Source organism: Polyergus mexicanus, unplaced genomic scaffold (genome assembly GCF_030449975.1).
Source record: "Polyergus mexicanus isolate NDT 795.1 unplaced genomic scaffold, iyPolMexi1.0 SCAF_9, whole genome shotgun sequence".
Taxonomy (NCBI): Eukaryota; Metazoa; Arthropoda; class Insecta; order Hymenoptera; family Formicidae; genus Polyergus; species Polyergus mexicanus.
This window is the reverse complement of record NW_027223329.1, coordinates 1,187,478-1,200,113: the sequence shown is the minus strand read 5'-3', so window position 1 is coordinate 1,200,113 and position 12,636 is coordinate 1,187,478. Positions and strand designations below refer to the sequence as shown.

The window sequence follows — 12,636 nt, the reverse complement described above, 5'->3', positions numbered from 1 at the left end:
AATGAAACCGAGAAACATTCGTTTGACACGGCAAATATGGGTACAATAGAACACTTTTCAATAACGCCTAATGATATAATATTTCCCAAAAATATATATAGATGAGGGATGTGGGGGGGGGGGGAGGGTAAAAGAAGGGGCGTACGTGCATCGTGTTCACACCCACAGTTCTACTGTTATGTCCCCGAACCAGGGAAGTTGCATCCACCGCTCAACGGGGGGGCGCACGATCATTTTTTTTAGGGGTAAGTTCGTGTTCATGGGGGTAAGTCGCAGCTAACGAATCGTTTTTCTTCCCGAGAGGGTCCGACAGATATCGATATATAAGAGGCACGTTATTGTCGAAAAACTTATTGGATGACATTATTACAACGCTATGGATATTTATATCGATTAAAATATAGACGCTTGTATCATCTATCTTATAATTTATTTTTGTCAATTCATCATTACACATATCAATACATTATGAGACTCCAGATGGATTTTCGTCTAATTAAATTCCGCTTCGACGAACAATCGTTAATAGAATATTGCTGATTGATTCGGATTAGTTCTTTTTTCACGATATATTACAATTTTTATATTTTCTCTTCATCGATTACAATCACAAATTCTATAGTATACAGTAAGTTATTTTTCGCGGCAGATTTCTAATTTTTTATTTATATTCACTATTTTTAAACTTAAGCCGTATATTAAATTTCAATTAAAGCAAAATTATTAAAGTTACTAAGTTATTAAGAACAAAGCGTGCTATATTATATTTAATGATCAAAATTTAAAATACAAACATTTCTCTTCGTTTTTGACTCCGTAATTATTTTATTTTTTGTGTTTTCTGATTTATTTCTAAAATTAGTTTCATTGAAAAATTATTCGAGACGGTTCCAAGATATTATTATATACTGTATGACGATTTGATCAAAAGCTCGTACGCCGAATTACTATTAAACGATTTATCGAAAAATATGAAAAATGTTTATTCATCTTGATTATCGATCATTCCCTCTCTATTTTCTTTAGCTATATGAATATTACGAATCGCAATCTTTAACCTTGACACACCTTTGGGAAAGGCGTACGTGTGCCGTCGTGACAAAACGGCGGCATTTTGATTTTCGGCTGACTAATATGCCGTAAACCGGCGCGCAGTGACAACAGGCAAAACTTTAAATCCCGTCGTAAAATTATGCTCGTCGCGACTAGCGCGTGTGTATACGCGTGTGCAAAACTATAAATATTAATGCTTCCCAAAAATAGTTCTTCTCCTTTGGCTCCGTTCCTTCTTTTTTTTTTTTTATTTCTCTCTTTCTCGCTTCCTCGCAACGATGTCGTAAATCAAGCCGCTAGAAGGAGGTTGTCAGCGAAAAATACGGCGGATAAAAGCGACTAGGGGGTAAGAGTTTGTTTTAGATGCCAGAATCTCTTTCGCTCGGCGAGAAACATTGCTCTCGGCAGCCGCGACTTTCTTTCAGTACCAAGGATTCGATGTGACATCATCCCTCCTCCGATCGTTTTCCCCATTATACTCTACTATGAAAGGTTGTGCGTAAATCGAAAAATATTTTTTTTTGCGGAAAAATATTTAATCTTGTCAATCCTTTGTGTCTTGGATAATACACATAATTATCGTAGAAAAATAATATTCTTAATGTATCTCTAAATCTATTCATTTCACAATTTTACAAGATGCTTATACCACCGTGGCAATAAAGATATTTTTTTTTTCTATGCACGTATGAATTTTTTGAATTATTTTTCTGATACTTTCACGAAAAATTTTAAAGACTTGTCTATGAAAATATCAATTAACATTCTTTTATTGTTTCGGAAGAGAGAAGATAATGTGTATGTATAAATGCTCTAAACGGATTCTGGCAAATTACGGAATCAACACAAATATACTATTTAGCATTATGAATCCCGTAACCAAAGTATCCAAAATGTGAAGAAAATAAATAAAATTATTAATTTCATTATCATATTTCGAGGATTTTTCATATTTTACGTATATGAGCCCTTCGTGACTTTCTGAAGGGACGGCCTACCATATTTTTGTCGGCGATCCTTCTTAAAGATACCTATCAGTTTTTATCTGACCATACATCGCTTGTAGAAATCTTATCTCAGAGTCACCGCAGCCGCCTGCCACTCTGTCATCTTACGATGCCGAATTTTGCTTTGATCCCTCGCTTCGAGTTTACCTCGAGACAATCAAGGGACTGACACGACCACTTACAACCTAACTCTGAAATTAGAATCGCATAGATTACGTATGCGCGCAACGAATATCACTGGAATCGTGGAAATATGCTTCAATGGGCATCAGTAAAATACAAAAAAAAAAAAAGATAATCCTGAATCGTATAAAATAATTGTATATAATTATTAAGGATTACACGTTTATATTTAAAGTTAAAACTGATTTATATATATATATATATATTTTTTTTTTTGGAAAAAGAAATCTGATTTTCTCAGATTGAACATTACGTATAAATTTACTCTAGCTCAAGCTTATAAAAACAGAGAGTTATTATTAATGATATAGTGATGTTTCATTAAAGCCAATACTTTTTACCTGTACAACTTTACACGTTCGTGGAATGTACCGTTCAGCGAAAAACGATTTACTATTGATCGACTCGCGTGTGTCGACGATGGCAACAAGAGAAAAGATACCACTAGTACGGCTTGCCGACAGAGTTTGTCATTTCACTAATGACTCCGAGACAAGATCTCGGATCCAGATCGCTTCTTCTCTCCTTATTCCTTCGCTCTAAAAAACGGGATAATATTTTTCTATCTCCAATCTTACCGCAGAATCTACAAACTTTTGCGTGTCGGACGCATCGTGGCGACCGCCTTTCATGCCTCACACGTGAGCGACGTCTATGAAAGAAGAGACGTACGCTTTTATTAATCGGATCGTAAGAGAACTTTAGTAGACCGTAAATTCCGTTGACATTCCCAATTATGTCGGTTTTCGCGTAGAGTTCCACCTATTCGTGTTTCTACATACTGTAAAAGATAATTCTTCTTCTGAATCTTGATCAATCGCTCTAATCGCTGTTTGAAAATACAAAGAGAAACAATAAACTATGGGGAGAAAGTTATTAAATGCCAAATGTCTCTTTCGGTAATTTGTATCTTGAATAAAAAAATATTTTTATTGTCATAATATGAAATAATATTTTTCAGAAAAATATGAAATAGCATATAGTGTATTCTATAGAAAGTATTCCAATAATCTTAAGATTTTATGAGACTTCTTGATTAATGTAAACTCGATGCAACAATTAATGACTAAGATTTAAATTTAATATTGCAGATATTAAAAATAAATCAACTTACGTTTACAAGAGAACTCGACAGAATATTTTCAAAAAAAAAATTTAAATTTTTCATGGTATGTCTTATTGAATAAAAAATATATAAAACTTTTATATTATATATTAAAGTAAATAATAATAATATCTGAAAATAAATGTCAAACTTATGTAATGATTCCTACATCTGTGATATCATTTTGATATTAATTCCGTGCTCTTTCCACGCCATTCATACACGCAAATGAAAAATATGAAAAGAATGAATATACCAGTCAGAAAACTAGGCGGGCAATATCCTCGAACCTTTTCGTGCCATTGGCCGTGACCACGCAATAAATCAAGTCTAATGATTAATTAAATATAATGACTTCAGTGGCCGTGACTGATGAATCCGCTGAGACAATATCTGTCTTGTGTTGGAGAGTCTCAAACTGAATGTGAATACAGACGCATGACTGCGCTTGCAATATTGCGATCAAATTAAATCGTATGCTAGGTGTCGTTTGCAAATTAATTTAAAGCCAAACAAAAAATATCAATACTAATTAAACCGTTATAGATTTTAATATCGGGGCAAAATATTTTATAATAATATAATAATGATAATATTATATTAAATAATAAAATATTTAATGTTTAATTATAATATTAAATAAGAATCGGAAAAAATTGGAGAAAAAAAAACAAAATATTTACTTATATCTCCCGTGTAAAATCGTACGTAACATCGTATTTCTAATTCAAATCTATAAATTTCCCAACCGGAATCCACATGATTTTTTTTAGGAAATCTGACTATATTTCAATTAGATCAATCAGAAATTTTTTTAATTGTACTAAAACGATGTAAATCCTTAAAATTATTATTCATATGAGAAAAAAATATATATCTTCGGTGTGCCCAGTGCGAGTTCATAAACTCGCTCACGCGTTATATGCATAGATTTGTCTTCGCTCGATGTCTCGCGCTGTTAGTAAAGCAACAGAAGGTGGATGGAAAACATCATTCAGTCCGTACCTCCTAAGTACACGAAGGAGCCACGCGAGTCCGCCTTTATGGTAGTTATTAATATCAAATAGTCAGCCACCGAGTCCATTACGGACATAATGGGACTTCATTTTTTGCCACGACAATGAGGCACCCCGTTAAAGCACTCGATGTATTTACATTATTTATGCAGATGATCAAGCTCTGTTAATATATTCAACGACATGGCGTAGAACGGAATAGTATTAAACAAAGGCTGCTATAAATAGCATGTAGATATCAAAATACGAAAAAAAATAAAATAAAAAAAATCTGTTAAATTCAACGAACATCAAATCCGCAAATAATTTATTCTAACCCAAATAAGTAATAGGCAGTTTGCAGGCCCAAGTAATGCAATAGAGAGAAAGAGGAAAAGACAAGTAGCAAAAAATGTCAACAGACAGGGTGTCCCATTTTAAAGGACCCACTCAAATATCTCAGAAACACTGCGTTAAATCGAAAAATGTTTCAAACAAAAGTTGTGTGGCTTCAAGGGGGCCATAAGATGGTGACAATGATTTGACCTTGGAAAATCATTTGAAGGTCATGTAAAGGTCAACTTTAAAATCTTAAATAGAAACACCCATTTTTTATTTAGTATTCTTGTAGCTTATCTCGAGAGCTTTCCAAAACACTATAATAAAGTATTCTTTCATTAAGTACTTTTTGAGTTATTTTATATTTTATATATAATCTGATATATTTTGATATAAAAAATAAAATATTTCGTAAAATATTCAGTTTTCGATATTTTTACCGTAATACCTCTATGTACAGAATAATACCACCATCTTATGGCCCTCTTGAAACCACACAATTTTTGTTTGAAACATTTTTCGATTTAACGCAGTATTTCTGAGATATTTGAGTGGGTCCTTTAAAATGGGACACCCTGTATAATTCTTCTTTCTTTAAGAATGATAATACAATGCATACATTTTTTAATCTACTTACGATAAGCTACCCACCATATTAACGCACGATATTGTTAAATCTAATATTGATTAAGAAAGATTTATAGTGTCAGATCCTCTTTTTCAAAGAATAATTTGTAAAACTGTCTCGACCGAACAATACTGTTAAGTATTTCATTGGAATTCACTAATGCGTTTGCGGATTTACAGAATATATAACCATGGTCTATGCGATTTCCTGACCTTAAACACTAACGAACTAGCTTTTACCTGCCTACGGCACAAAAAGGAAAGCAAAATCGGAAAATAATTTTGCATGACGAAATCAAAGATGTGTAAAAAAGAAGAAAAGTAAAGGAATGCGAATAAACATTTATTTGTTTTTGTTACGTTTCATTCGCTTTGTTACGTAAATTGTAATTTAAAGAAAAAAAATTATATTTTGCAACGATTTTTCATGTATATACATTTGATTTATATTTTCTGATTTTCTTTTGTAAAGAAACAAATATGTCACCATATTTGAAAAATAACTAATAAATCATGATTTGCGTTACTCTTGTTTTAAGAATACTATACAAAATTATTTTCCTCAACTTGCATGTTAGAAAAAAATATAATATACGATCAACAATAGAGAATTGATATAACAATATTAAACTTGATCTTGAATAAAAAAGAAATTTCCAACACGTTATATGCCGTGATCTGTTAAAGTACATTATAATCTTTTACAATTTTAATTGCAAATTCCTCAAAATTTCAATATGTAATACAATTTTAAAAAATTAAATTTTAAAAACCAAGCTTTTGTGTATATATTCAACATTTAAAAAGTTATAAGAATAATTATTTTTTTCCTTATTTTTTTCTTGTTGAGCTTTATGTTTTTTATCCTACTGCCATATATATATATATCATATTATGTTCGTTAATTTTAATAACAGAATATCTCGTAATTAGAAAATTATTATAAAACAAAAATTCGAAAATTCTTTAAATTCGATGTATATTAAAATTAGTTTTGACATGAGATTTCAGCGACTAGAAAGAAACCTATAGGTTTGAATAAACAGTTTAAAGGGATTCTGACCATGATTTTTTTATCGACATTTTAACTTTTTTTCGTTTTCAGCATAAAGTCGAGTGTCCCATAGAGCATTGATGTATGTATTTTAATCGTGTAAAAGCATTTGTAATTCTGTATAGCCATTACAAAAATTGGTGAAATCAAAAAATTGCATTCGATCGATACAAAAACTATAATCGGGGATTCCCTTAAACATATATATTCGGTAGATTGTTCTCAATAACTTAATTTCTAATTTTCCCATAATAATTGTAGAAATTTTGCAAAAGTTTTTGATACCTAATTTGACAAAAATACTTAAAAATGTAGTAACAGGTACTGTTTGATTTTGATGTAAAATAGTATGAGATAGTGAGTTAGTATTTAGACAGCAAGTATATTATGTTTATCCAATTTTGTTTTGTTTTTTCTTAATATACGCGGTGCCGGTCTTTAGACTTTATAATTGTGCTAATTATCGAGTATCTATCACTAGAGCTATTGCACGGTAAAAAAACTAAACTTAACGACTACGAAATAAAAAAAGGGTTGGAAACTAGCGCATAAAATGTCTGTGGTTACATTACAAACGAGATGTTTATGCATCAAGAGATGAAGAAACACTTCTTCGTCGTGTATAAAATCGCGGAATCTTATCATTTGTACCTTCCCCCGATATTGGGCGTGAACCGAGAACGGAACATGCGCCTTGGTGAGCATTTTGCCTACTTGCTTGTGATAGGTTGATCAGCGTCTCTCTATCTGATGATCACCAACGCTGTCGGCGCCAATGGGACGTTGGTACCGGTGGGGAAGCGATCAACAGTGGGTACGGACTTGGTTCAGGAAATGGCGATTTGGAAGGGATATAAGGCGGTGTTAATCACGGTGGGGTAGAGAAGCACCAGATTGGTCGAACTTTAGTAAGAGACAAAAAAAGAGACCAGAACGCCCAATGAGAGAGGAAGGAAGGGATGCCTCGACCGCGTTACCTCGGCAGGAGTTCTAAGTTTTCAGTCCCGCTGCGAACGCAGCAAGTAGCACACAACGGGTGTTTTACCATCTCTGAACGAGGCGCCGGGGCGCCCGGGGAGAAACGTGTGTGTAAGCGCACAACGTGCGCACGGTTGCGGAGTGTTGCTCGAGTGTCTCTAAGTATGATCGATCGGAGATACCGTACTTGCTGTCAAAACTCGTCCGAAATGTATTCGCGCGCAATCGCGCGATAACGAGTAGTTCCAAGCGGGAGATCATTGATATCATTATTGTTATGCGTGAAAAATTGTGTGTCAGTCGCAATGGGACACAATGGTGAATTAATATGAAATTGTTAGACGCTACGTGTTTTCACGAAAGCTTAGAACGACAAAATAAATAGTGAATCTGGAATGAAGTGCAGGCTATATAGACGCCTGATAACGAATCGATATCTTAGCATTCACAATTGTATATTATTGTCGACATACTTAACTCATTGCTCTAGGAATAAGGATATATTTTGTCTAACACGTCGTGATATGTTACACGCCGTTACTGTCTTCTTCTCTTGGTGCTAATTTCCGAAGAGAAGAAAAGAGAGAATTTTTTTTTTTTTATCAACGTTAAAAGTCTAACATGATGAATTACATAGACGGTGTATCGTCCCAATTGCATCATATTACAAATCTGGGCATCAAGCTGTCACCCGGGGGCAGCGGAGCGACCGGTGGATCAACCGACATCGTCAGTGTTCAACCGCCCCCGGGTGTCGAGGCACCGTCTCACCACTTCCATCACCAGGCTTACCCGCCGCATCATCCTCACACGGCCACCCACATGGGCCCTTCGCACATGGGGCATCACATGGGCCCTCATCCGTCTTACGCGGCGCGCGACTTCCTTCTGCGACGGGAACACGAGTTCAACGCGACGGCAAGTCCTACCACGCCCGAGAGTGGGTTGAGTCTTTTCACGTCGCTGCATCACGATGGTACGGCTACAACGATGCAGCAATTTCCACATCATCCCGGCCAGCATCCATTGGCCGCCAGTCACTATCCCGGGACACCCTATTCCCAGGATGCCAGGTTACCATCTCATCACCATCAGTATCTCGCTTCGCCACATTTGCCGCCATCTTCGATTCAGCATCCGCAGCATCCGGGCATGCCTCATCCGGGTCATCCTTTCATGAGGTACATGAGGAGCAGCGATGGACCGGTTGGCGGTCCCGTGCTCACCAGCGGTCAACATCAGGAATATTCGTGTATGTGGCTGGACCCGGATGCCGGTTCGGGAAGAAAGCTCTGTGGCAAACTCTTCAACAGCCTCTCCGACATCGTGGGGCATCTACAGATGGATCACGTGGGCGGTGCCGAAAGTACAACGCACGCGTGCTTCTGGCAGGGTTGTACGCGCGACGGCAAAGCCTTCAAGGCCAAGTACAAGCTCGTCAATCATATAAGGGTGCATACCGGCGAAAAACCCTTCCCGTGTGTACATCCAGGTTGCGGCAAAGTCTTCGCTAGATCGGAGAATCTCAAAATACACAAGAGGACGCACACCGGTGAGCACCGTCATTACTGCGTGATTTTACTACATTTACATCATTTATTTTTTTCTTTCTCACTAAATTTTTTATTGATCTTATATTCGATGAAAACTATTGCATTATATCGTGGTGTATAATGTAATACGTTTTAAAATTATAAATCTAATACGACTATAATATTATATTATTTCCTAAGAAACTGATGCACGTCGGTATCAATATCGAATGATAAAATTGAATAGAAAAGTCAAAAATTTGATTCGTATAAACTTTTATTCATCCGAGAAATCAGAAAGACATAACACAAAACGTCGCCCCTTCTCGGATTACGTTCTCAACATAATTTTAGATACCATCAACGTGACGTTCGCGATTTGAATGCCCGAGTTACTCTCAGATTTGATTTAGACTCGAGTATGCCCTTTCCACGAATCGATTCATCTCGACCGACGTTGAGAGAACCGTATTAACTACGTTCTCGAAAGATCTACCGCAAACCGCCAAATCGTATAAATTATATCCCGCGTGTAAACTAGCTCCTTCGTGAGTCATCCTCGAATCTCGCCGGAACTCGGTCGAGCGTGAGAGAATGATTAATTCAAGAACGTCACTTACTCTCCGAGATAGGTATAGGCAGGTTTGACGGTTTCTGTGTTGTGTATTAACGGTTTCCACTGATGTAGCGAGATCACGCGGATTATGTACTAGAGTCACGTAAATAAGACGGTGACGGTAGAGTTTACAAAACAAAGGTTTTGTGTCTCTCTAATATTTATTCCCGGGTCATTTTTGTTTTCGTCCATTTGTCTTATCCACGAGACGCCGTCGGCGCCTCGAGTCGCTTCAATATAATCAACCGGCTGTTTACGATGACAAGAATTTTTCGGGGTGCAATTAAGAAATTACCGAGCCGTATATCGTGTCGTTTTATGCCCGACGAATCTGGGGAATGTATTTGCATATTTATTCGTTGGACAGGCATCCCATCATTGGTCGATGCGACGGCTAGACGTTAGCTGTCTTGTCGCTGAATCTGCTGTTGTTAAAGGATTTCTTTCTCTTTAAAGTTACTAATTTGTAGTTTGTTTTTTATAGAAGTCGCCTGTGTTTTTCCCCGTTTTTTTTATAATTATTTTACAATAGATTGCGAGCATCTTAGGATATAATATCATGTTGTTTTCAATGTGCAATAAATGACAAGTGTGTGTTTTATCTAAAATAATAAATCAATATGTAATAATTATTGTTTTTTATCATTATTATTATATATAAAGAGATGTAATTTTCTTTTAAACACATGGAACTTCCATCATTTTAAAATTGGCGCAATTAAAATTCATGTAATTCTAAAAACTAAATGCAATAATTGATCTATTCTTATTCTTCATCTCTTATCAATCTTTACGTACAAATATCATATTGTATCTAAATATTTTATTCATTAAACGGTCACGCAAAGATATATTTTTCAACGAATAATATTTAAAGTGTATATTGAAAAAAAAAGAATATATATTTTTGTCAGCAAAATATGTAATAACTCTAAGTTGATTCTGTGGAAAAATTTATTATTCCCATCACGTAATCTAGAAACACGTGCGGTAAAACGCCGAATGTGCATATTATTTCGCGCTCATCCACCCGCTTTTAATGACTTTTAATAATGAAATCGCGTACGGGGGGGGGGGGTGTACACCGACATCCGCAGGTGCCCGTATTTTCGGTCGCACGATGCGGATTCGTGCATTTCATCGTCGTACTCCACCCCGAGATGGAAGGCAGTATATCACGTGTGATTAAATTTCGTTTTCATTTATAACAAACGCCACCCTTCCGACGCCATTGTGAAGTGTGTGAGTTCTCTCTCTCTCTCTCTCTTCCGTGACCCCCTTCCATCCCTTTCCTCTCCCTTTCTCCGGTTGACAGTTTGGGACTCGCCCAGATCGACGCTATACCACCCTAAATCGTACGTTGAGATATATATGTTGCTATAACAACTATTGTGTTCCCTACGAAGAGCTTGAGGCCGTATTTCAAAATCGCTTAGATATTTATACATTCGCTATATAAATATTGATTGCTATCGCAATTCGAGATTCGATTCGAAGATTTCCTTTCTTTTCGTATTAACGACATTATCAATGCTACTTTCTATTGTGCGATCGATAATTGTTTCATATCGATTTGAGCATCCAAAATTCTCTCAAGCGATTTTCCGTCAAACTCCAATGCAAAATGTTTACTTATAAACGCAATATTGACGCATCATAATACGAACGATGTTTAATAAACTCCGTTTAGAAAACGATTGAGGGCGCCAATAGAGGCGTCGTGATGAATAAAAATTCATTTCTACTCGTGGCGACCCTCGTGCAAATCCTCATCGAAATAAATTGGCGTTTTCGAGAAACGATCCTCGATCCACGCACGGCTTCACGCATTGTTTTCGCACGTTACTCGTTGAACAAACGCGCGTACGCATCACGCCTCTTTATTACGCTTATTTTTTTTTTCCCCCGGCTCCTCGCACACTTTTTTCACTTCGCCGTCCGTCGAAACACAAATACGATTTGGCAGCGCTACTTCGTCCCCTCGCAAGTGGCACGGTAAATATTTTCCTCCATATGTATTCCATTCCGCATATTCTGTGCCATTGTTTACCTCAGACAGAGATAAATTTAAATGATATATAATTCTACACGTCGTTATCCCGAGAATCGACGCTGTTTAAAAGAAGTATTAAAATTTTAGAATAAATTATGCAATGATATGTACAAATAGGATTGTTTTTTAAAAAGCTAAGATCTTTTAATGCCGAGTTTCTTCTATGTTTTCACTCCGATTATATGTATATTTTGTGAATATTGCTTATATCAATATCAATTATATTTTTAATAATATTATATATAAAAATGTGGTCGATAATTTTATATTAATTGTGAATAAACAAAAAATATTTATTACATATATATTTCCGATTACATTAGTAATTCTGAAATGTAATTCAGAATTAATAGAGCTTTTCAATTCTATCTTTAAATTATTAATTACTATTGAATTATTAAATGATTGTTGATTTGCTTTCCGCGATTATCTAATAATAAGCTACAATTTACTCCAAATATATTTTTCTTTTGTATATATAACATATATGGGAATAATTTATTTTCAAATAATAACAGTGTACCACGATTGTGTAGATATTATCATAATGTGATAATATCGTGCTCTAGCACCATAAGGATTCCAAGCACAAAATAGCCAAGTACGGGACTCGGTGACGTTGCATTTAACGATGATCGATGAAGCGCAGCATCCATTAGCATAGAAATGATTTCGAATCGCGGTATCGAAACGTTAGTGTACCGTAACTGTTGTGCCGGAATACGGGCGAATTGAGACGAACTAAAATGTTGCCGCATTCTCCGCAGCCCTCGCGACATAAGAAGCAAATTGTTAACAACTGGTCGCAATCTGTTTGCCGCTCGCGTATATCGGTAAGCAAAGTATACGCTGCTTCGAATTGCTTTCGTCGGCGAAGAGAAGATCCGTCCTATTAATCCGCAGATGCGACGACCCGATGGGACGATCCGGTCAGTCATTAGGCATAAATCGATATGCATTTTAAAGCAGCTTACTCCTCGCGACAGCAGGGGGAAGAGCGAAAAAAAAAAAGGAAGCGCGAAGAATAGTCTGTTACGCGCGCAGAAGCGATCTCGCGTGTGCGTGGAACGAGCAACGGCGATTGGTCAGATCGA

General features: G+C 36.0%; 1 protein-coding gene across 1 annotated transcript in view; it reads left to right on the top strand.

Annotated features, from left to right (window-relative positions):
- Positions 1-7,962: 7,962 nt before the first annotated feature.
- LOC138936292 (zinc finger protein ZIC 4) overlaps positions 7,963-12,636 on the top strand; it is a 33,456-nt gene continuing 28,782 nt past the window's right edge. Inside the window, exon 1 of the mRNA XM_070301566.1 lies at positions 7,963-8,893. Within this exon, the coding sequence (XP_070157667.1) occupies positions 7,963-8,893 (931 nt within the window). The remainder of the gene's footprint in view (positions 8,894-12,636) is intronic.